Source organism: Pectinophora gossypiella, chromosome 6, assembly GCF_024362695.1.
Source record: "Pectinophora gossypiella chromosome 6, ilPecGoss1.1, whole genome shotgun sequence".
NCBI lineage: Eukaryota > Metazoa > Arthropoda > Insecta > Lepidoptera > Gelechiidae > Pectinophora > Pectinophora gossypiella.
In genome coordinates, this window is record NC_065409.1 from 207038 (window position 1) to 232153 (window position 25116).

At 42.9% G+C, this 25116-nt stretch overlaps 3 protein-coding genes and 1 non-coding gene across 4 annotated transcripts in view; 1 reads left to right on the top strand and 3 right to left on the bottom strand.

Moving 5' to 3' along the window:
• Window positions 1-3498: 3498 nt before the first annotated feature.
• On the bottom strand, window positions 3499-3580 carry Trnas-uga (transfer RNA serine (anticodon UGA)). Its single transcript has one exon. It is a non-coding gene; the product is annotated as a tRNA-Ser (tRNA).
• A 4506-nt stretch (window positions 3581-8086) lies between these two features.
• Window positions 8087-15631, top strand: LOC126367583 (E3 ubiquitin-protein ligase RNF34). Its single transcript, XM_050011169.1, has 7 exons — window positions 8087-8933; window positions 10992-11192; window positions 12490-12576; window positions 12746-12931; window positions 13164-13388; window positions 13496-13687; window positions 14174-15631. Exons 1-7 carry the CDS (start codon window positions 8675-8677, stop codon window positions 14347-14349), a joined length of 1326 nt encoding a protein of 441 aa, XP_049867126.1. The 5' UTR covers window positions 8087-8674; the 3' UTR covers window positions 14350-15631.
• LOC126367585 (ester hydrolase C11orf54 homolog) lies at window positions 15617-18965 on the bottom strand. The gene is made up of 8 exons (XM_050011172.1): window positions 18810-18965; window positions 18379-18458; window positions 18195-18293; window positions 17430-17605; window positions 16934-17113; window positions 16616-16712; window positions 16251-16417; window positions 15617-15990 (listed from the first exon to the last, which is right to left on the bottom strand). Exons 1-8 carry the CDS (start codon window positions 18887-18889, stop codon window positions 15817-15819), a joined length of 1053 nt encoding a protein of 350 aa, XP_049867129.1. The 5' UTR covers window positions 18890-18965; the 3' UTR covers window positions 15617-15816.
• Window positions 18966-19061: 96 nt separating this feature from the next.
• The window catches only part of LOC126367617 (intermembrane lipid transfer protein Vps13D), a 44797-nt gene continuing 38742 nt past the window's right edge, over window positions 19062-25116 (bottom strand). Inside the window, exons 62-70 of the mRNA XM_050011232.1 lie at window positions 24805-25041; window positions 24534-24712; window positions 23976-24138; window positions 22932-23114; window positions 22454-22628; window positions 21933-22064; window positions 21504-21675; window positions 21073-21339; window positions 19062-20963 (exon numbers count right to left, since the gene is read on the bottom strand). Coding sequence (XP_049867189.1) covers window positions 20735-20963; window positions 21073-21339; window positions 21504-21675; window positions 21933-22064; window positions 22454-22628; window positions 22932-23114; window positions 23976-24138; window positions 24534-24712; window positions 24805-25041 — 1737 coding nt within the window. The 3' untranslated portion in view covers window positions 19062-20734. The remainder of the gene's footprint in view (window positions 20964-21072; window positions 21340-21503; window positions 21676-21932; window positions 22065-22453; window positions 22629-22931; window positions 23115-23975; window positions 24139-24533; window positions 24713-24804; window positions 25042-25116) is intronic.

The window sequence follows — 25116 nt, forward strand, 5'->3', positions numbered from 1 at the left end:
GTTTTCTTAGGAATTACTGTAGATTCAAAACTTCAATGGGGCCCACATATTGTATCACTAGCGGGCAAGCTAAGTTCAGCAGCATATGCCGTCAGAAGAATCCGACAACTCACAGATGTACCCACTGCTAGACTTGTCTACTTCAGCTACTTCCACAGCATAATGTCTTACGGTATTTTATTGTGGGGTCGAGCCGCTGATGTAGAAACTATTTTCATTATTCAAAAAAGGGCAGTTCGCGCTATTTATAATCTGCGTTGTCGGGACTCTTTAAGGGAGCTGTTTAAAGAAATAAATATACTGACGGTCGCAAGTCAATATATTTATGAAAACATTATGTATGTGCGTAAAAATGTATCTCTCCTTCCGAGAAACTGTGAAAGGCATAGGTACTTAGTTTACAATACAAGGAATAAAAATAAAATTGTTGTTCAAAATTCTAGATTAAGTAAATTAAATTCATCTTTTTTGGGGTTATGTATACGTTTTTACAATAAAATACCAGATAATATTTTAAATTTGTCAGAGAACAAATTTAAAGCTCACGTGAAGCTTACTTTATGTAAAAAAGCCTATTATAAGATTAATGATTACCTAAATGATAAAAATGTCTGGTATTGAATGTGTTCCTCTAGTTATTAAATAACTTGTAATGTACCCTCATTGATTTAAAAGATGTGTTGCTGTTGCAGTTTCTTGTCATTTCTTCTCCTCAGCCATAACACCTTGCGAAATGACGTAAATTCAAAAATGTTACATTGACCTTCAACAAGTTTATCCATGATAATTACGTTGAATAAATGATTCTGATTCTGATTCTGTTCGTAAACCTACGCAATTAAAATCTAGATATAAATAATGATACTTAGAAACGTTACACATTCTGCGCAACATATCTATAGTCCTGTTGGTTTTCTACTCAAGGTGAAATTGATGATAACAATTATTTTCTCTCCATATACCCGCAGCGTATTTGATATAAAAGTTTCCACGTACATAAACATTTTTGTGTGGATGTGGAGAGCTTGGCTCGTCGTAATTGCAGGATACGTTTTGCGACCGGATGGAAAGTAACACATTCTCATTTCACATTAAATCTGTCGACACTAATATGCGCGCGTATGGCAAAGCGCCGCCGGCCGCTGTTCATTATTCATACGTAGATATGCATACACTGGGGCCCTCCCAGCCCCGTCTGGCCCACAGAGACCCTCCGACAACTTTTATATTTGCCTAGAAAATAACCGTATGATTATGGTTTTTTTGTATCGAGCAAATAAATGTTTTTATTATTATTATTCTTCTTCTTCTATCATAAGGGTTGTGAGGGTGATTACCAACCTCAGCAACCCCGGTATCAGGGTCATTATTGAGACGCCAAAGTCCCTGATATGGCTTATGTACATAACAACCTACATACTTACGTCACCAGGAAGTAGTAAGTAACCGGGGCCAACGGCTTAACGTGCCTTTCGGACAATCGGTTGATCAGCCTGCAACCTCCTAACCAAACTAGAGATAACAAAGTGATTTTTATTATATGGCCCCACCAGGATTCGAACCCGAAACATTGATTGAGAGCTTATCGCTCAATCACTTGACCAGTGAGGCCATTTCGGTTAATGTAAGTTAATAAAAAAGTAAAATTGTTAACAACGCCAATATTGTAGGTCCCGTCCCCTTCAGAAAATAAAACGTCTACTTACGAACATCTAATTACAACGAGCGAAAATTAATCATGGTACTTTGCTATTTACCATTTAGGTATTATAGGTAGGTTATTTGGTACTAAGTATAACTCAAATACATGTAGGTGTATTAGGTACAATATACAAAGGTATGTTTTGGATGACGTGCGAGTGTGATGCGCGAGGCGAGAGGTGAACGGTGACACAGTGATCGCATTTTGTGAGTGGATCGGCCGGAGGCGACGATAAATGCACGATAGAAACTTCAAGGATAAGACAACAAAAGGCATCTCTGTTTAGATTGAAATATGTTTCCCCAACTCACTATACTGAAATATGCCCCTGATTCGATGGTTCAAGTGTTAAGTTTATATTTCTCTGAAGCTAAATCGAGTTTCTTCTTAAAAGCAATGTATGACTGAAAGATTTATTTTGAATGTAATATCCTCAAATTGCTTGTTCGCCCGCCAATGATGACGTGTGTGGAGAGGGCGGGCGGGGTGCGTCTTGGTATCGATCGCAGCCTCCACCGCCGCCGCCGCCGCCGCCCTGCTGGCTCCCGGCGCCCACACCGTAGGTACACCGCCTAACAATTTAAACTTTCATCCTATTATATTCCCAAGTCACCGAACTATTGCTCCGAGAGACGGCCAGCTAATGGAAGTATCGTCACTTAAAACTTGTCCCTGAATTTGACATCAGCCGGGACGACGCGTATACTTTCCATGATTCACTGTAATTAGGTTTAATCAAGGTCTTAACTGATTGAGAAATAGGAAGACGTCTGTCATTCAGAGGTGTAACGAAACAGATTTCGACACGGCCGTACAGGTACTAGCAAACTAAAGAAAGTCATTTTCCGCCATTGTAGGTACTCGCAAAATGCTCTTAATATTCCTGCTATTGTACGACCTGTTAGTTGTGTGAAAGGTTGGGTGGTGCGCCATGTAACTAAACAATAATCTGAAAATAATATCGAGGCTGCATGTTCGCCTCCCGTGGCCCCGGCCGAATGAACCGCCAAGCTCGCATCACTCACGCCGCTCGCCGCCGCTCTGGAACTCGCAGTAATAACTTGTACTTAACCCAGATCTCTTTGCCGGCGAATGCCGAGTGGAACGAGTGCGAGTGTGGCCCTCCAATGGATGGAGCGCCTCAGAGACTGACTTCAGTTATGCTTAGCTTTTCGCCCCCGATTTGCCAACAAATCGTTATTTTTACTTTTCATACATTCGACTAGAATAAAGAACACTTTCGTTCAGTACAAGACACGATCGTCATATTGGGCTGATCTATCACCATAGTATCAAGAGCGGTTGCAGGGTGTTTTATGAGGCTCTGTCTACCACCATCAAGACTTATGGGCATGAGGATAGATATGTATCTACTTATAACAAGATAGGTTATGATTATGAGAGTACCAATAACGTCTCATTATGGTAAGTAGTACCTACACGGTAACATCTTTAAGTGTTCGAGGTGGACGACCTACTACAAATCCACAAGAGACTAACGAGTACTTTTACTATTGGTTGTATTTGGTAGCCATCATGTTAGCATGTCACATAATATATGAAGTGACGCTAACGTCGGACTATCACATCATGAAACATTTATAATTTTCGCTTTTCGGCTATGACCATGAACGGTGCGTTGGTATTTCTAGTAGGTATGATTAGATTACATAATGAAAATAATTAACAGAAACTTTTTTTTATGTTAATCGTGTTTTAATCAATACAAATTGTAGTTTTACTTGACGTAGGGAAACTAAAAAGTATAATAAAAAATAAAAAGTACAAAATTAATTCGCTGAGGACAGGATTCGAACCTGCGCGGGTAAAACCCATTGGATTTCAAGTCCAACTCCTTAACCACTCGGACACCTCAGCTGTGAGCGAGCGAATTGAAATTACTCATCGCTATCCGCAAGCATGGTGTCCTTGTCACACACGCACACGGTTTCGCCCGTTGTGCGAACGTAGGTAACGTCATCTATCTACGTCAGCAATGTTTACACTTGGTTTACCTACACCTTTACCGCAAACATTTTTTCTTTTCGTCAAATCAAAGTCTGTGAAATACTCTAAGAAAAAAATAAGAAAATCTGCGCATGTGCAAAGTTAGATTATTTCTCTACTATGTATCTTTAAATAAATGTGTACTGAATAGGTATAATTTATGTATTATGTCGTGGAGATCCTTAGGGGAGGCCTATGCCCAGCAATGGGCGTTGTACGGCTGATGACAAGCTGATGATGATGTATTATGTAAGTAGGTATCTACACAAACTAGTATCTGTTATAATTTGATTATTACCTATTATTATTTAAAAGTAGCTTCAACCAATTAATCCCATTGCGAAAGCGAAAACAGTGGGAGAGCGCATTTTATTATCTTGTGAGACAAGAATGACAAGGGCGGCAAATTTTGTGCATTGCGGGAACAATGTTACTGTAGTACCATATCGTCACTGGAAAGGCAAAATTACGTAAGCGCCAAAATAGGTATTTTGGGTTTTTTATATATTCGGAATCAGCGTTTCATTCTGCGTCGATCTGTCTGGGTAGCATTGCGATACGAGCACTTTTTTGGCGCTTACGTAAATTTGAAAATAGTTGAATTTTTTCAATTCCAGTTTCTTAAACGACAAGATTTTGGTGTTTTTTTCGTGACTGGTGTATAAGTAATATTGTGGTCATATATAATAACTACATATTAACTTTAAGTAAATTTGGCATTCTATAGTTTGAAAAGTATAATTTTATTAGTAATTTTGGACTACTGAAAATAAAAAATAGACTATGTATAAGTCATTTTTATTTACAGCTTTTAAAATAAGTAAGGCGTATAAGAAAAAAATGTCTTAGCATGTTTATGCAGTGAATGGCGTATAAGTAATTTTGACTTACAGTATTTAGAATAAGTAAGGCGTGTACGTAAATTTGCCTTCGCATTTTTATGCTGTTATTAAGCAAGTTTGTGGGCTAGCAGTAAGTTTCCCAGGAAGTTATTTTTTAACAATAGATCTAAAAGTAAAACTATTTTAGAATTGATTTTATAATTTATTAGCGACCCGGCTTCGCTCGGATGCAATGCTGAGGAAAAATGAAATTATTTACGACATCACATTAAAATCCTCAAAAATAACAGTATTTCTTCACTATTTATTGGATGTTATTATACATACCTATAAACTTTCCTCTTGAATCACTCTATCTACTAAAGAAAATTGCATCAAAATCCGTTGCGCAATTTTAAAGATTTAAGCGTACATAGGGATATAGGGACAGAAAAAGCGACTTTGTTATACTTTTTAAGTTCTGTCGTTTGCATATTTAGCGCCAATTTTGAATTGAGAACTCAAAATTCAAATTTGTTGGAATTTCAAATATCAAAACAATTGAAAGCATTAGGATTAATGCAATTGTTTAGTCACAGCGTTGGTTTGAATCTGTCAGGTCACGTCCGAAAATGAATCTTACAAAGAAAAATTTTCTATAATTTTCGAAGAGGCCTACTGCGACTTCAGTGTTTCAGACAGTTAAAATCTCTATTCCACGATGAAGTGCCATGTCTGCGAGCCATCGAACGTTGGTATTTAGAATTCGAGCGTGGACATCCGCCTTCACTGAAGATAATATCGTTGCTGTGAGACAACTAATCCTCAAAAATCGTCATGTGGCATACCGAGAATAGAGGCGTTATTAGGCATTTCAGGGACAACCATTTAAACGATATTGAATGAGGCACTTGGTGTGAGAAAACTAGTTTGCCGTTGCATCCCGCATTTTCTGACGATCATAAGGTAGCCCGCGTCAGATGGTGTAAGAAAACTCTTCAGAGGTTCAACCGAGGAGAGTCAAATCACGTGTACGACATCATCAGTGGTGATGAATCTTGGATTTATGCTATTATCCTGATTCCAAACAACAATCCACAGTTTGGGTCTTCCAAAACGAGTCAAAGTTGTTCGCTCTCGAAGCACTTCAAAGAAGATGGTGGCTACCTTCGTGGAGAAAATCGGTCATGTTGCGACAATTGCACTTGAAGATCGTAGGACGGTTAATGCAGATTGGTATACCACAAGTCATCGCCGAACTTCGAAAATCTAACCCAAAGCGACGCATGATGATGCGCAGGAGTGCAGGATGCTGCACCATGACAACGCAAGCTCACACACCGCTCGTCAAACGATTATTTGAAGCAGGAAAACGTAGAAATTCTTGACCATCCTCCATACAGTCCTGACCTAAGCTCCAATGATTTCTTTACATTTCCTAAAATTAAAAAAGAAACTCTTCGCGGTCAAAGGTTCCAGTGCGGTGAAGAAGCGGCCAACGCTTTCAAGTCAGCCATTTTGAACACTTCTACTTTGGAGTGGAATAAATGTTAAATAACACCTGGTTCGAGCGAATGGAAAAGTGTATTAAACTTCGTGGTAAATACTCTTAAAAACAATAAGGGGAATTATTGAGGAATTAAAAAGACTTGACCCTTCCAGAGACTTGACTCGACTTAGAGCCACGTATGCTTGTCCTAATTCAAATAATTTTGAGCCCAAATATACTACTGCATGGTCGACTGTGCTGCCCTGCATATGTTATGTTATGTTAGTGGGCTCTGTTTTCCGCATTTAGACTCTAAGGTGGCCCATTATGCGTGTAATTGTTGACTACGTAAGCCAACCTATCTCCTTCCAGAAGCTCAGAAGCCTCCTGGGGATTTCACAGGCTTCGCGGAGCGACCCCACCCAGCGATCCACTGTGCTGCCCTGCATATTATGGACGGTGGATGACAATGACAAAATTAAGGGCAACATCCTTCTTTCAGTCATTTTGTAATATCGTCCATCTTGGATTTGAAATTTTGACATAATGACAGTATTCTGCTAGTGTAGTCCTATCTTTGATACCCATATTGAGGGGGTTGTGGAAAAATATGTACCTAGTCCGCTATTTTGAAACGGCGGCCATCTTGGATTTTAAATTTTGACATAATCACAGTATTCTACTTGTGTAGCTATTTCATTTGATACCCATATTGAGGGGGTTTGGAAAAATATGTAATCCCCCATTATGTACCGGCTGCCATCTTAGATTTATAATGTTATTGATTTTATTATATTGTATTGACATCGGAATTAAAGGTGCGTACCAAATTTCAGATCAATCTGACAACAGGAAGGTACTTAAATTGCAATATCTAATTTTGATACAAATATACCGTACGGGTTTAGCTAAATAAAACCGTTTAACCCTTTCACGGACAGAGACCATGGGTCATTGGTGGTTCATAATAGGTAGTATGGCACCTTGGAATCGGAACGTCCGTATACGTTCTGTCTTTGAAAGTGTTAAAAAGAAACTTTTACAAACAGATAACGGGTTGTACGCTATTATTTATATTTTATGAAACTTTATTTCTGACACTTCAGTATTTTAATAGCCATTTTTATAAATCAATTGAAGTAATAAGTAGTTTAAGGAGGTATTAAGAATAATTATTTGTCTCTTACGTCTTTTTACCCATGTAAGATATTACAAAAACTTACTTTAAAGAATTTTTGGTGAACTGACATAATCAATCGATCACTTTTTAGGCAATTTTTACATAATGAGAGCAGATGTGTAAAAGTCGTTACAGTAACTTTTACTCCGCTAACATTACAGTATTATTATATTTAAAGAAATATTGTCGTTCTCGTATGCATTGTCTTAAGAGCTGTAAGTAATTTTGCTTCCAAATAATATTTTAACCAGATGGCGGTTAAGTAAATTTGCTTTACTGTAAACTGAAGTCATTTTTACGTAAGCGCCACTATATCCTAAAATAGCAATCCAACAGTTATAATATGTATTGCTGGACATAGAAAATTAAAAAACAATGTAACCTTACCTTGACATCATCTAAATTGGATAATTGGGTAAAAAGTTATGATAAAAAAACGAAAAAATGAAACTTTAAACGGCTTTTTCTCGAAATGGCCTTTTGGCGCTTACGTAATTTTGCCTTTCCAGTGACGATATTATAGCTACATCAATAAATGTTCCATACACCACACATTCATTAAGCAGAATATCTCGACAGTGGCAGAATAGTAATGACCGTTGCTTTAGTAGTTGTAATTTAAAAAATATAAGGTATTTCGTTTGACGCAAATATCACAGCTTTTTATTTAAATGAATTATATATTTCACTTATTTTGAAAACTTACACAACAGTATAAGCCTCGATCAATTCAATACAGGATAATATCTATATGCGATTCTCAACAAACTGTTATAAAAAAACAGTTTCTTATTTTGACGTTTGACATTATTATCGTAAAAAGGAACGTTGTTGAGAACCACGGACGGACATGATGGCAGCTGTGTGAGTTTTTGGGCTTTTTGGCGGGAGGCGGGAACGGGACAGTTGCTTTCTTCATTGAATAATCTAAATAATTAATACGAAGTGGTGTTTTGTGGTTAATGATCGCATTAAGTTAGTCGGAAGACATTCGCGAGTGTTATTATATTGGAGTATTCAATAAACAAAGTGTATCTGCCTATTTTCGCTTCGTGTCAGGAAGCCGCTTCATAACTCAAAAGTTTATGCGGACTTTTGAGTTAATTCGTTTGGGGTTCGGAGTAGGAGTCTACTCCGAGGGTGGGGGCTTAGGTTTCATCATCATCACCTTTCATCATTTCATTAATCATCAAGAAAAAAAATACGTCAGACATGGCTGTATGGGCATAGTTCCCTTTGCCTTACCCTTCGGGGAAAACCAAACCAAAAAAAAAAAAAAAAAAATGGCAGCTGTGTGATGTTTTGGTTTATACACTACATAATTCTTCCCAAAAAATATTATCCAATGCTGTGTAATCTTAACAAAGGAAAAGCCATATTCTTGTTAATAGTATAAATAAATAGTGAACGCAATGAGTGAATATGTAATATAAGAGTTCGATGTGCTCGCAGGGTTCGGAATATGTTTTTCGTAGATGATAGCGGTCGGAGGTGGGTGTAAGATGCCGTGCGAAAGCTGTGGTGTACAGTTCAGCGTGTTTCGGCGCAAGCGGGCCTGCTCGGAGTGTGAGCGGCTGTACTGCGCCGCGTGCCTGCGCCGCGGTGGCGGTATGTGCGCGCCGTGCCGTGCGCTCTCCACCCGCCCGTTGGCGCGCCAGGCCATCACGCACCTCAAGGCCCGCGACCTGCAGTGCTTCCTGCAGCGCCAGAATGTATCCACACGCGGCTGTGTCGGTAAATTAGCGCTTCCTGTTCAATTGCTCACCAAACAGACATATTGCTAACCAATAAAAATTCTAGAACAATCAAACACATCGTTCATAATACATACTTATTCAACTATGATTAGGTTCCATTGTCACACACCACTTTCTTCCTCTATTCGCATCAATGTTACTTACAGGAGACTTATTACTCTAGAATCTTTAATGCATAAGCGATTGGCTTTATGCTAATAAGTTGAGTTGAATACCTTCACTAGCTAACTTATTAACTTCATTGTAAACCGATTTTGTTCCTGTATTTCGCAGAATCAGTTATGAAATAATACCACAACTTATCACTACTTACTAGTAATATATAGCTGAATATCATATGATTTCAAATATTATGTGTAGACTGGAGCATAGAATAAGTAAGAAATACTATGTGTAGAACGGCTACTCTCGGCTTCCCACCACAGTCTGAACTAGGGTTACCTTGGCCCTCCTCGAATATTTGATCTTGCAGTATTTGCCCGTGCTGGCTCACCTACATGGTGCCTATAAATATTTATTGTTTGTGGTGGTTATTCATCAAAACATGCTAATAATTAACATAGTAATAAAATTGAACCTAGGCTAGACAATTAATTAGTTCAGTGATTTGTCAAGTGTAAAGCCTACTTATTTATATTGTGCCTTCATTATTCAAAATTTCTTGTTTGTGATTTGTGTGATAAATAAATAAATATTACCTGATTATTATAAAACCATCTTCCATAAGTAGTATTACCCACTTAAGTAAGTAATGACGGTTAAATTAAGTATTGTAATTGGCAGCCCTCAGAACACTGTACACTTACTAGAACTTAGTACTGTATTAGAATAATCTTAATCTAATAACAGGCAAGTACCTATATAATGTATGTATTCTATATTGTATGTGACCTGTGTTCCAATGTACTTGGGTATTTCTCCAATTTCTGTGTCTATGTGGCACTTGGGTTGAGTGTTGGTTTTCTGAAATCTTAAATCATCCGTAAACATTCCCTTGTGGATTTCTCCTTTACCTTGGCATGAGCACCAGATATCTATCAAACATAATTAATACAATCAACAAGTTACTATTAAGCTTAAGCTTAAATTTATAATCCGTGTATCATTAGAAAGGAGATTATCCAAAAGTGGTCCAAATGTACACCACTAACAAGACCTATATAACTGAGTAGCTCATTAAATACTCAGTAATGAATACTAAGACCACATAAAAAAATATGCTGTCAATAAAAAGTTATGGCTGAATGAAAAATCTAGATTTTTAACACTTTTGTACAGAAATATTTTCAACCATGTACCATGGACTGAAAGTTAATCCAGAAAAAAAGTTTGTCCATGAAATGAGAAGGTTAAACAAAGGCAACTCAGTACAGCACCATCTTTATTTTTTTGGGGACTGTTGTCTGATTATTCCTTCATTGGGAATTCGGTATTTATGGAAAAAATAAGTTATGCTAATTCTAAAACCATTTCAAGATTTTGTCTTAATTGGCCTTATTTCTCTAGTTTTAGCTTTTAAGTCAGTTGGATGGTGTTTATTTTAGTAAAAATTGTGTATATTTGACATTCATGTGACCTCTACTTTAGGTCTACCCAAATTGTCATTGCCAAATGCCGTTTATAATAAATAAAATTTAATATAATCTATGTTCATCAAATACAAAGGGTAAAGTGTTCTAAGAGTGAGTGATTAACAAACTTAATGAAATGGCTTTGATAATAATAACCATCACTAACCCTCATCATATTTATTAGAAGCATAAACTATTCAAACTAGTTTCTTTTTAATAGCTTAATCATTCAATTAAAAATCTAAAGAAATACCTTAAAAAATACCTACATACCAGCTATATACCAACTAGTGATATATACATATATATAAATTTTGCTGCCATCAATGGTTCATATAATCTTCAGAAGCAAGCAGCTATTTAAAAATATTGCGTTTGAATGTTTTTCTTTATTGTATTATAATCCAAATCAAGTGTACAAGACACTAGCCAATTAGTAAATAATGTAGTTTAAAATTTTCCAGAAAAAGACGAATTGGTGTCGCTATGCGTGTCGCACGTGAACAGCGCGGCGTACCGGCGGCGCGGCGCGCGCGGCGCGGGCGCGGGCGGCGCCTTCACGTCGCTCAAGGGCTTCACCAGCAACATCAACGAGCTGCTCAACTCCGCCTTCGACCTGCGGCCCGCCGCGCAGCCGCAGCCGCCGCCCCCGCCCCCGCCCCGCGGTAACACTGTCTACATTCTCTTAAGACCGACTAACATAAATATATTTCCTACTAATTAAGGTAATAGAGTACTATCGAACAGAGACGTCACTTAGCGTGGGCGATCCTGACTCGCAGCCTGACGCAGAAGTAAGTTCCGTCGGGGCCGTACATGCTCAGCTGCCAGATGTTGATGCCCGCCTCCCGCGCCGGCATCATGCTGTTGGCGCTGTCTATCCTGTTCGGGTCAATCTTGTCGAACGTGTAGTTACCTCTGTGCACCATGCAGGTGTCTGTATCGTAGGGCAGGTGTAACTCCGCCATAGCAATCTTCACGAACATGTTCCTGCATGTCATGTCCTTGAAATCGATTTCGTTATGAGAAATCTTCCCATTCTTCTCCAACGCTGAGGTGAGTCTTACCAGTAGCCGGAAGTCTTTATTCACTGTGGCGTTACCTCTGACGAGGATTCTGTTAAATTTTTTATATGGTTGTATGCTGAAGACCACTTTGCCTGTTGACTCGTAGGGCGGGTCTGGTTCGGGGCACCGGTAGACCTTCAGTATAGTTACCTTATATGCACTAAGTGGTGGTTGTGCGTGATAAATAACGTATAAGGCGATTACAACAAAAAATAATGTAGATGACATCTCTGTAACTATCAGTGCAGCTACAACTGTGCCCAGTAGTGATCTGGTACACTATTGTTGTTTCCAAGTTGATTATCCTAGACCCTTGAACAAATTGAATTCGACGGATTATTTTTAAATCGTTAAAACCTATTTAAAATCTCATTAGTGATATGTACTAGTTGATAATGGTGGCTGAAACAGAAATCATGATTTTGTTCAACAGGCTGCAAAAAAATTACCTCCAGTGTATTTAAACATTTGCATTTGAATCAAGTCGCAAGATGAATATAACATACCGAATCCGCGCGGCAGCGGGCCATCGCCTTAAGAGATTTTTTGGACAGGTCATTTGTGACCACTCTGCTTACCAATGGGTGTGATACATCATAACGCTGACAGGCTCGCAGCTTATCAAGCTATCACTGATAATAGATAGTCCATCATTTTTAAGACCACATTCGTAGCCACTGTAGTCGTAACATAACCACACAGCGATTTCAACATATTTAGATTGTAAAGGTCTACTCAATAATACCAGGCTTTCTCAGAAATTACCAATATCTTCTACGTCGCGAGTCGTGGATTTAAATAAATTGCACAAAAAGTTACTTCTATACTCATATGTCCAATTTAAATTCAAAACAGTTAAAAACCCATTTTGTTAATGAAAATCATTTCACCACAGGTGGCAGCTGCTTCAACACGGCGCACGCGCACGCGCCCGCGCCACCGCCGCAGCCGCCGCGGCGCGAGCGTTTCACCATTAACCCAGGTAACCCGCACTTTGTGCTACCGTTTATGAAGTCTTTACAATATTGTTATATCGGATAGATATCGAATAATCCACTGTTCTCTTTTCTGTTTCGGATAGTTATGTATGAACAGTTTCTTTTGAGCAATGCTAAAAGTTGAGTGATGTTTGACGTTGTGTCGTGACGTAGGAGGCGAGCCGGAGCTGGTGGTGCCGGTGCCGGGGGCGGGGGCGGCGGCGGGCGAGGGGGGCTTAGTGTCGCGCAGCGCGTCGGCGGGCAGCGCGCGCGTGGACAGCGCCGACTGCTTCGAGGTGGAGGACCTGGACGACGCCGGCTGGGAGTTCGTCAAGCGGCCCGCGGACCCGCTGCCCGGAGGTGCTGCACACGCTCTCATCCTCATCTATTCCATGTTTGAAAATTATCATATATAATGTAACCCGTATACTATGCAAAAAAATTACCTCCAGCGTATTTAAACATTTGCATATTAATGTTGTACGGTTGTCCTACAAAAATCGATCCCATTTAAATTGCGGGTAATATTATGTAATTCGTAATATCTGAATGCAAATGTCTCATAAATGACCGATTCGTGAAACACTCGCAGATTCAGAAGTGCTGATGACGGAGAACTCGGCAAGCCCGGGGCAAAGCCGCGCGAGCAGCCCGCCGAGCACGGGCGGGCCGCGGCCGCCGCCGGCGGGGCCGGGGGCGGAGGCCGAGGGGGGCACGCCCCGCCGCGCCGCGTCGGAGCTGGAGCTGCACCGCTCGGAGTCGGCGCACACGCCCGACTCCAGCAGCCTGCAGGACGAGCCGCTCATGGACGACCCTGGTAACGTTTGAACCTCTGTGTATAATATATGTCTATAAGAGCGCCGGAGCCACAGCTGCGCCATTAGTTGATGAGCTAGATCCATAAAGTACGTTGTGTGGCGGCAGAGTGCAGCGCGGGCCCCGAGCCGGTGTCGCTGTCGCTGGTGTCGCGCGAGGCGGAGCTGGAGGCGCTGTCCGTGAAGCAGCTGAAGGAGCTGCTGGCGCGCAACCGCGTGGAGTACCGCGGCTGCCTGGAGCGGGCCGACCTGCTGGAGCGCGCGCGCACGCTCTACCGCGACCACCACAAGTATAAAGACGGTACGGACACACGTTAACCACTCACACACCCTGATAGCACCGGGGGACAAGACAAACCATTATATATTATTAGGAGCATCTGGTCTCTAAAACTAAATTAAAGTATAATAAAGAATTATTATTATTAAAGTATGGCACCTTCAGCGCTCCCCATTTGTTCGGCCAAGTAGAAATGAGATACGTGATAAATCTACAATATATGATAAAAAAATACATTTAACCCGAAAGCCGTTGTTCTGTTAATGCATTTTATTGCAAAATAATGTTAATTTTATTGCATTTAATTCATAGCCTCGGCCGACGCAGACGGATCGTTCAATATCACTTAGACGAGCTTTGAAGGGATACATCACGTGAGTTTTTATTTGACGAACAGAGCTAGGTCGGACTTTTATTTTCTTGATGTGTCTTGTGTCCCACCGTGTAACGTCCGAGCGCGACAGACGTGCAGACGAGGTCCGCCTCACCACGTGGTGTGTTCCGCAGACGTGGACAGCCTGCCGCTGGAGGAGTGCTGCAAGATCTGCATGGCGGCGCGGCTGGAGTGCGTGCTGCTGGAGTGCGGGCACATCGCGGCGTGCACGCAGTGCGCCCGCCAGCTGGCCGAGTGCCCCATCTGCCGGCGCTACGTGGTGCGCGCCGTGCGCTTCTTCCGCTCCTAGGGCGCGCGCGCACGCCAACTACGCCGACTGTTCGATCTGCCTTCCACCAACTACACATTGTTTAACCTAATGCAGTTTTTTTAACGAAGAACTTGTCAACAATCTTGATAGAAAATTTAGGAGTAAATATTACACTGCTCCGCGGCCCTCCCAGTGACCCTGCCGCCGCCCCTGACAGGGACACGCCAGAAGTACATTGATGGTGTTGATGTGCATACGGTCATATGTTTTCATCGACGAACTCTACATGGTCATCTAATGTTTATTCGCTTTAGCAACCATTTCATGTTTTATCCATTAGGTGTTAATTTACACGTACACCGCACATTGTTCATTCATCACGCCGGTCATTGTAAATAAGTGTATGATTACAGTGGACACGCTCGTGTTGTGTCGTAGCGGCCACTGCGCGAACTGCGAGTACTGCAGCTCGTTACATCTCGTACAAAGATAAACAGCGAGTGAACAACACAAACAGTAACTCGTAGAACGCACAGTCAAAAAAGCACCAGACACAACACGTACACTTGGCTTGACACAGCGCGCACCGTGGCCGTAATTATCGTCGCTCACAGTTGGCGGCAGCAGGACAAGTCATGGCGGCCGAGTCTTAAATTTATAGATATATTTAGTAGTGCGCTAGACAACGGGCTGTGTAACATTAATGTTATTTTTGTACGTGTATTGTAAGCAATGGTGCGTATCGCATCGATTGATAGTGCGCACACGCAAGTATTGGTTACGCCTATATTGTTATTACGCCTTTATAGATTTCGGTAGATATTGGTTTTAGTATTTAGATATATGGTATACTTGTACAGAGCTATGTCACAAATGTGGGCCCAGCCCGATGGTGCGACGCACCGCCTCCGTCTGCGGTCTCGATAATATTCTATATTTAGGCTGAATTTAAAAACTGAAATCATCAATTGTCTTCGCATAAAATTCTATAAAATGCTGTTATCTTAAATGTTGTACATAAAATAGTCATTCGTATTTTTGTATGTAATCATTATTTTTAATGGACTACCTGTAATAAACGCCACTCGGCATTCGATTTATCAAGTTATACTAAAAAATAATGTACATTTCAATACTGTTCCATTCCAAGCTATATACCTTCTGATCAACATAATATTGAATCAATGTATTTAATGTCTACTAGGGACTGTAACGGGAGGTACGCTCCGCTGCGCGCGCAGCAGCGGACGAAGAAATGGTAAAAATCGCAATGCCATGAGTGATGTAAATAAATATGACACCAAACTTGTTGTCATTACAATTTCTTTTATTTTCATCGTTCCTTTTCTTATTTTACCTTAACTTCGCTCTAATAATATTTACACATTATTTGAAAGTATACATCCATATGAAACAAAAGGTGAGTTGAAAATTACATACATAGAATTATCTATCAGTGAGATAGATAAAGTTGTAAAGCAATTGTTAGTGGAGGCGCGGTACGTTCTAGTCGCGGCCGATGGCGTGCGTGGTAGCGGGCGCGTCGACGCGGACGACGCTGGCGGCGGGCGTGAGGTAGGCCTCGTACTCGACGCTGGCCGGCGTCACGTCGTAGTGGTAGTGCCCGCCGTCGCCGTGCTCGCCCCACCCGTGGAAGTGCTGCACGCGCAGGTCCAAACCCTGCCACACATGACACAGCACAATGGCACATAGCTCTCGTAAAACAACGTAAAAGTTATTGCAACACGACAATTTTCAATTTTACTATTATTGTTAATTTAATTTTTATTATTACTTTTTTTAATAAAAAAACAAATCAGAAAACACATAAGCAGTGGTGCCAGAACGTCTCCGTTATCTTGTAGAACTCGTTAAGCTGTACTCTGACCTATTACGTGCCTAGTATAAAAGTATCAGTTGGGAAGTATATCGCTACGTACGTGGTCGCCGGTGACGAGCGTGCCAACGTGCGTGATGGGCGCGCGCATCTCGAAGTAGTGCAGCCACGCGTCCACGTCGCTGTCGCTGCACAGCGGCGCGGCGCTGAAGTCCGGCATCACGTGGTGCTTCACGCGGCCCGCGCGCACCACGAACGTGCCGCCCATACCTGGCCCACACCACACAACACGTACATCGTACCAACACGAGGGGAAACTTATTTACGTAAGTAGCTCAATGCCTGTTTATTTCAAACAAAAGGATCGAATGATTGCCTTGGACCTATATATCAGTGGGATATTAGTGTAGGGTCCTCATATCTGCAAAGCAACTTGTCTGTTTCTTTTTGTAGTAACAAATAACTTACCGACTACTTTCTCCCCGTAATGATTTTTAAGCGTTTCTCTAATAGCAGTAATAAAGTTCGATTCCCCGATACGTTTCTTAGCCACTACCTTGATGACCTGAAATCAAATAAAAAGACATATTTTAAGATTTACAAAATCTGAATGAACCTTCTCTGCTGCTACATAAATTATAACCTTAAAATGGGATTGCTTTTAGTTATTGTTTTTTTTACGTTAGGTAACTCGATAGCATGAGTCACATGAGCACCATACAGTGTACAGTTGGTTGAAAGTTTGCAAGTAAACACATTATCATTGAAAGGGAAGGTACACCTAACCTTGCCGGGCCGTCCGTCGCAGAGCAGGTAGTTCCCGAGCAGCGCAGTGCGCGTCTCAGTGGGCGGCAGGCGGCGCGTCAGGTAGCCGCTGCGGCCCTTGGCCGCGCCCGCCGGGTGCACGCACGTGACGCGCGTGCCTTGCTCCACGGCGCCGTCGCGCACGCTCAGGTTTATTATGCCCTGCAACGTTCATAACCACGTCACCATGAGTATCCTACACGTGATGTAACAAGAACTACAAAAGCCTTAGATAAAATTGGTCAAATACACATAATATTGTTCTCTAAACATGGTACTCGTATCTACTAATTACTGAATTACGTCACATGCGAACCTAAAGCAAACGTTTCGATGAGTAGAATCGGTAACGTATTAACTTTTTCAAAATAATTAACAAGTTGCGTCCAGGACACGGTTATAGATATTAACACATAGCGAGTGTAGAAATAGCACCATTTTCCACTTGACTAAATTGGAAATTTAGTAAGTTAGGTACCTCGCAGTTGACACCGACGTGCGGCCAGGGCCCGGCGCCGGCGCCGGCGATGAAGGCGGGGTCGCGGCGCAGCTGCCGCGCCAGCGCCGCCAGGTCGTACAGCTTGTCTCGCTGCACCAGCGGTAGCAGGTACGGCGGCCCGCCGATCTCCACCAACTTCGCATCGCCCGACAGACCTGATACACGTCAGCTGTATTGTATATACCGATAGGTACTTCACAGAATTGCATCCTAGTACGTCTTTTCCAATATGCTAATTCATACATGATTTACAACACCATCTATTGCTATCTGTATATCCACCTCAAAAATAGTATGGCGTGAAGTTGATTTTAAAGTATATTACAAATTTTATATGTAATCTTGTTAATTACGCAAGTGATTACATTTAACACAATACAAGAGTAATTACATAATGTCAGTAAGTAAAGTGAAGATAATTATGTTTACAACAACCAATAGGTATCTACGAGTGCGACAGATAACCGACATCATATACTTGTAACTATAAAACAAATCAATGTGTTTGTAACACTTCAAAAATACCTAAACTGTAACTAAATCGTCGTCAAAATTATTACGTAATATGTTCTTTTTATCGTTAGGAAGGCATATACAAAACGTAGAACGTCTTCCCATTCATATCTAATATATTTAATTATAAGGTTGGGATGATATTGTGTTCTGGTTACGTGTAGTTGTCCTCTCCTCAACCCATTAGGTATAGCGGGCGTGAGTTTGTGTATGTGTATATATATCACTGACCCGGCGAGGTGAGGTTGTACGGCGGCTGCGTCAGGTCGGGGCACTCGACCACAGCCGCCGACACCGACTCGAACGTCGCCGGCAACCCGCCAGACAGCACTGGAACGTTAAACAAGCCTCAATTTACTTAATTCAGCGCTCTGCTGTTGTACTTATCAAAAACACCATCAAAAATCTTTCTTACCGTCTGCGATCTCCTGCAAGGGCGGGACGTGAAGCGGCTTCTCCACGATCGGCACTTTACTGTAGTCCACGGACGCCATGCTGTAATGTAGTCAGTGCGAATATCAATACGCTCTAAACACCTATGTGTACCGTTGTTGACAGTCGTAATGTTTCCGCGGTGTCGTAACGTGATCCTGCACTGTGTCGATCATTGCTCTCACCTGCGGTCGGTCAAGGTCACGGCAGCTGCGCAGGCGCCGCCGGTAACAACCACGCAAACTAATAAATATCCCAACATTTCTCGTCTCTCGTGCTCATGAACGCGAACTGTTTACCTCTACTCGAAGTTAACTTTATTTTGATAAAGTTGTGTGTGACCCTTAAGTAAATAAGCGTTTAAATTAAATTTGAATTCGTAAACGATTGTATTTGTACTTGATCGATAATTACCTTGTAGACGCGCGAGGCCAGCCCGACTGAGGACAGCAGTGCGAGTGCGGGCGCGGCGGCGCGACTCGCCGCCACACCATGCGCGCCGCCAGCCTCGCCTCGCTCTCGGTTTATCTGCACTCGCACCGCGGTTATCATTCTATTGTGTTATCGTACAGTTTACTATTTGCTGTGATTTCTTCACTGTCATTGTAAAGGTCGAGTACCGGGTTAAGGGAATATTTATTAAAAAGTATTAAAAAAAACACATCAATATAATAAAAGTCAGTTTATTGCCCTTTCCAGGTTAACAAATTAAAATAAATAATCGTTATAACTACCAACAGCACGGATGAAATAAATAAATAGTAACTACAAAATTCAACACTTCGCCTTAATTAATGTAAACCAAGCTTTGGCAATGGGTACTATATACAGAGTTCCTACAACTCTGTTACTGAATGCAACTATTATATTTAAAACAATTGTATTGAAAGTCATACTTAACTAACATTGCCCATCATAAAATTTGCGCAAATAATAGGTTTCACCATAATTATAAAATTAAATATGCACATTCTTTAGATGCGACATAATTGAAGTTATTGGTTACACTTTATTTCATATGTAATAACAGAGTAAGGCTTCGGGATACGGAAGTAAAGGATCCTCCACAGGGGTGACATGTAACTGTACAACGCTGCGTGGTCACAGCTCACGCGGCACGTACACGCCGGCTGCTGCTGACACACACAACTCGTCATTTTCTCATTGTCATTGCGACCAATCACAGCCTGAGATATTATTCGTCTCCTAACTACAAGACAACTCTCGCGTACACAAAATATAATCCCATCTCGATCGCAGTCAAAATAATCATTCTCTCCGTCATTAGTATAACAACATGTTTCTAGTCTAGATCACATATCACCGTACATAGGGTACTACCAAATAAACAATAGACACGAACCTTTAAGGCGGGGTGCAACTACAATAAATTACAGACCAGGATACACGTAAACTGAAATATTATATACATTAGTCTTTTATTAAACCAAACATTTTTTAACATACAGGTACGAGTGTGTTCGAAAACTCGATAGCATCTCACAAGCCAGTCCACGTACAATTCTGCACAGTAAAACTTAAAATTCATCATCCTCCTTTAATAATATCACTAATGGAAATTAATATTACTCTTATAATATTGACATATAAACTAGTTACGTTCATCCACGCGGGCACACGACAGATTACTCAAACTAACAACAAAACTAAGTTTATATCGAGTTGTACCTTATTTTCGAGCACACGTCGTCTAATATGAGATAGTAAATACAAGGGAGGATATTTACAAAGGTCCCCGGACGCGCGCGTCCAGCTGTAGGCAGTATACAAATACCATGAACATTACTAACTACGTAGGTACACTTTATTAATATTACGACTCGGTTGAACACAGCTGAACAACATAAATTATTGCATTGATATGCGTTTTCGTCTTTTCAAAGTCAGTACGTTTCATTTGATATATTACACGTACAACAACAGGTGTTTTATAAATTATTCAGTTCATTACTATGTTGACTCGACACGGAAGCGCCTCACCGGTTAAAATAGTTAATTTGGATCAACAAAAAAGGTCACAAAAAAAGCCATGGCAGTATGTATTTGTAGACACCTTTCTCTTTGTTATTTCTATTATTAACTATCTAGAAACCGGTAAGCACTATAGCTTAAGTTACAAGATCAGTCGCTAGGATACAAAGAGTTAATAGGATACAAATGTGTAAAAGGACTAAATACTACGGCAGAAAGAAACGCCTGCGTGTGACAACTCCCCTCCCCTCCTTTTACTGCTCGTCGAAGACACTCTCGTTCCGCACGTTATGCGAACGAAGAAGATACGTTAACGGTAAGTCACATAGGTCGTGGTGTAGTCGGTGTTAGAGGTCGGTGTGCGGCAGCAGCGTGTGCACCTGCTCGTGGTAGAGCTGGCGCGCGTAGGCCGCGTGCTTGGCCACCCAGCCCGCCAGCTCGGCGCTGTCGCACTGCACGCGCGGCCGCCGCACCGCCTCCGCGCCGCCCGCGCCCCCGCCCCCGCCGCCCCCGCGCACGCCCAGCTCCACGTAGTGCGCGCCCTCCGACGACACCGCCACGCACGACACCAGGTTGCTGCGGGCGAGTTCCTTCGTTACTCATGTCCTAAAGGTAGTTTATACGAGAACCTTCGGGTCTCAAATGAAAAGTAGCTCCTTTCGGTGCTATCGTGAGGCATACGTACCTGAGGTGCGTCTCCATGACGATCTGCGGCTGGTGGTGCTTGCAGGTGAAGATGCGCAGGTAGGTGGTGGAGAGCAGCGCGCGGATGTCGTGCGGCGTGCCGCGCACGGTGCGGTAGGCGAGGAACAGCTCGGCGTAGTCGGCGCCGTTGAGCGCGTGCAGCAGCGCGGCGCCGGCCGCCTGCGCGGCGCAGTAGCGCGGCAGCAGCCCGCCCGCGCCCGCCCCGCAGCGCGGCGCGCGCACCCGCGCCGGCACCCACTTGTCCGACCTGCGCGCGTTATCGTTTGCCCATTACCCGCATGCTCCCCCTACTTTAGCCAATCTCCACCTCACGTCATTTGATCTAATTCGATATAATAGAATACCTTCAAAATTTTACTGCATACAGTTTTGTTTAGTATCTAAAAATTTGCAGGTAAATTGTGTGTGTACCTGCGGCTGGTGTCCCGGAGCGCGGAGGCGGTCTCGGCGGCGAGGTCGAGCACCCCTATGACGGGCTTGGTGACGGTGCCCACCAGCCCCTTGCCCACGCCGGCCAGGAAGCCCGGCAGCCCCTCCTGCGTCGCGCCCTCGTAGCTGTGCTTCACCAGCGACGTCATGCCGCCTGGACGCATGTATTCACATTATATACGCTGATACGCTTTGCTAAGCAGTAGTAGAAACTTCGAAGATAAAGAATCTTATAAATATTTTAAATAAAGGCAATGAGCACATAAAATTATAATTCTACTCATTGAAGTTCCAGACAGCACAAAAAACACAAGGAGGACATAAAAGTTATGAATATATCTTGTGATACAGACACAATATACAGATTTATTTACCATAAATAAAATTAACTTTATATAAATGTGATCTAACCGAGTATCCCGAGCCCGAACCCCCGTATCCCGGCGGCTAGATGCGCGCCGGCGGCCGCGCTGCGTATGCGCCGCCGCGTCTCCTCGTGCGCCTCGTCGCCCACCACGCGCTCCAGACCGTCGCCCAGGGACTCTGCACAAACATCATATTTCATTAACAATATACAAACGTACTACTTATTGGTTCGAATCAACTTGACCTCAATGGAGTGCAACCCTCTTCCTGTATATTTTCCCGTTTACCTTCTTTGCAGTTGTGAGTTCTTTTCTTTTTCTTTTTAAATAAAATAAGCTCGCGTTTGACCATAATCTCACCTGATAGTAAGTTACGATGTGATCTGCGGTGGATCACGCTTACCTAGCAAATGCCTATTCACCCTAGCCTTGAAGACTCCCGGATTATAACGAGTTGGAAAAACACGACGGCAGGCAGTTCCAGTCCTTTGCTGTTCACATCAAAAAGGAAGAGGCAAAAAGTTTTGTATCGATCATGGATCGATAGATCAACCATGGTGAGATTACCTGTGACCTTGGCGGCGGAGTTGGAGATGCCGTGTGTGACGTTCTTGAGCAGCGCGGAGACGTTACCCTCGAGGAAGAAGCCGGACACACCCTCCGACACATCCGCCACGAAACCCAGCGGGTTGCCTAAGAAGTCCACTGAGCCCAGGATCTTCGCCGCCTGCCACTTGAGCTCCTGACGAACATAGAATATGAAAAAGTTTAACAACTTGACTAGTGTGTCTTTCATCATCATCATTAACATTGTCCATTCGACTCCACGAAGAACCATTGCTAGAGTTGGATGTCTCTTCAAAGAATGCATTCGGAGTTAAGAATCGCGTTTATTTGGGAGATATAGTCCTAATGTAAGACCTATTCTTTAGTGTCTCCTACAAAATCGCCGTATAGATTTGGTAATAATTCTTAACCCAGACAATTTCAAGCCTCATTTACAATAGAATTGAAGATTGTACTTGTAGGTGATAAAGGTTCTTACGTCCTTGAAGTGTTTGAGCAACTGGCGGGCGAGGCAGGCGGGCGTCTCGAAGGGGTGCGCGCGCACGAAGGGCTCGAGCTCCACGCACGCGTCTTCGAAGCGGATGAGCGTCAGCCCAAGTCGGCGCTTGAGCGACGCCAGCCCCGGCTCCAGCTTGTTGGCTGTGCACATCGACAGCCGGATCTGTACCGCACATACTCATCATGTTATTGGTTATTGCTTAGCTTGAGTTACGGCTTAGTGCAGACACAACATGCAACTCTTTGGAGAGGAAAGATTATTCTAGCTTTCTCATTTATTCACACATATTACCGGAAGACAATGTAAACACGACAATAACAACACGATATCGTCGCCTTATAATGTACATCGCATAAGTGAATTTCTGAAAAATGTCGTTGGAATGTGATTTCTGTTAACAAAACCTCGCAATAGACGCGCTAGTTTAATTCCGGTAAAAAATATGGTGTCCATTTTTACCCGGATTGAAATGAATTGAAAGAAATCAATGTTTTGTTAAAGTAAATCACATCAGAATGTGATTTTTGAAAAAGGCGCTTAAGTCGTTTTCAATCTAAGGCGGCGATATGCAATAATGGATAATGTAGTCAACAAAATTCATGAGAGGGTAAACTGACACAATAAATACTCATACTCAAAGTTCGGAGACAAAGCTAGCCGTTACGGGGAGACATTAATCTGACCTGTTTGCATTTCCCAATCTGAACGCGTTAGAAAAATATCCGCTTTAATTGTACATGATATACCTATTAACAATACAATAAATCATAGGTTGTTGGACAAGCTTGAAGCAGGTCAAGGGAACTGGTCAAGTACAAACCTAAAACCTGGAGATGTCTAGGCTTGCCCTGCATGACCTCTCCGTAACGCTGGGTCGGCATTCCCAACCATACGGTGCAGCGGACTGGCCGGGACTAGTTCACGTGCTCATTTTGACGTAATGTCTCCAGTTGCTTCTATAGACTGAGAGCGAAAACCTTTCCGCGTATGTGTGAGTTTATGTACGTTTTAAGTGTAGGGTACCTGGCTGGGTATGATCTTGATGAGCGCGAAGTATAGTCTAGTCGCGTGTAGTGCGGTGAGCTCGTCGAGCACGCGGCGCGCCTCGTACTCCGCCTCGTCGGGTGCCTCGCGCGCCGGGTCCTCCGCCGGCGGCGCCGCCCACGACCACAGCTTCAGGATCAGTCTACATCAGGATTCGAATGGATATCAAGCTGAATAATACGGAATAGTAGCTCATCACCTGATTGTCCGTAACTAAGATAATCCGTGCTTCGGAAGGCTAGTTAAGCAGTTAGAAGTCGTTGCATGAGCCATGTCAGGGGCATTCGGCGGCTAAACCAACTGGGCACAATCAGGCCCGTTATCTTAAATTTTGTACCGGGTGAAGCCTTCAGCGCTCCCCATTTTTCCGGCCAAGTACTTAATGCATTTTGTGGCAAATGTTCAATAAGTCAAAAAAAATATTGGCGACTCAATAATAATGTCAGGGTTGATAGTTCACCTCACAAGACACGCGATAGAAGAAGTGGGCATTTTTCTTTTAGCGACACAACTAAGCTATATCTATGTATGACTGACCTCTCCTCGAGGCGGATGGCGAGCGGTCGCAGCGCGATGATGAGGTGCCGGAAGAGATGCGCGTTGTAGCGGTTGTTGCGCGTGCGCATGAGCTCGGCTGCCGCGTGCAGCGCCGGCAGCGCCGCGCCGCCTCGCTCCGGCAGACAGTACAGCAGCACCGGGCTCGCTGTTCCTAGCAGCTGCACCAGAACACAAATATTGATTTATTTTAATTTTATTTAGTAAAAGCACCGCGCGTGCTGCGGCCCAAGGGAGAAATGCCCTCTTTTACCTGGTTGTCCCACTGCATGTGGTGCACTATAAGAGCGAGGCGCGCGGAGGCGGGCGCGGCCTGCAGCTCGAGGCTGAGCCCCGCCAGGCGCGCGTGCACCAGCTCGGCGGCCGGCGCTCGCGCCACCAGGGACACTCCCACGCCCGCTAAGCTCACACGCACCCCCCACTCGCCCCACCCACCCCAGTTCGAGCCATCCTTCTCTTCCTCTTCTTCGCCCTCGATCCAGCCCGACTCCTGGAAAACAGTCGTGTCATTAAGACGAAAATAATAAAGCAGACATCTTGCATGGTGAAATGAGTATAGTGTAAC

Coding starts and splice junctions, on each gene's coding strand:
- LOC126367583 (XM_050011169.1), top strand. CDS start 8,675: ATGATAGCGGTCGGAGGTGGGTGTAAGATGCCGTGCGAAAGCTGTGGT. Junction 12,577..12,745: donor GCGTTTCACCATTAACCCAG/GTAACCCGCACT, acceptor GTCGTGACGTAG/GAGGCGAGCCGGAGCTGGTG. Junction 13,688..14,173: donor CCACCACAAGTATAAAGACG/GTACGGACACAC, acceptor TGTGTTCCGCAG/ACGTGGACAGCCTGCCGCTG.
- LOC126367585 (XM_050011172.1), bottom strand. CDS start 18,889: ATGGTGTGGCGGCGAGTCGCGCCGCCGCGCCCGCACTCGCACTGCTGT. Junction 16,713..16,933: donor GCGACGGACGGCCCGGCAAG/GTTAGGTGTACC, acceptor ATTTGATTTCAG/GTCATCAAGGTAGTGGCTAA. Junction 16,418..16,615: donor TTACGGGGAGAAAGTAGTCG/GTAAGTTATTTG, acceptor GGTGTGGGCCAG/GTATGGGCGGCACGTTCGTG.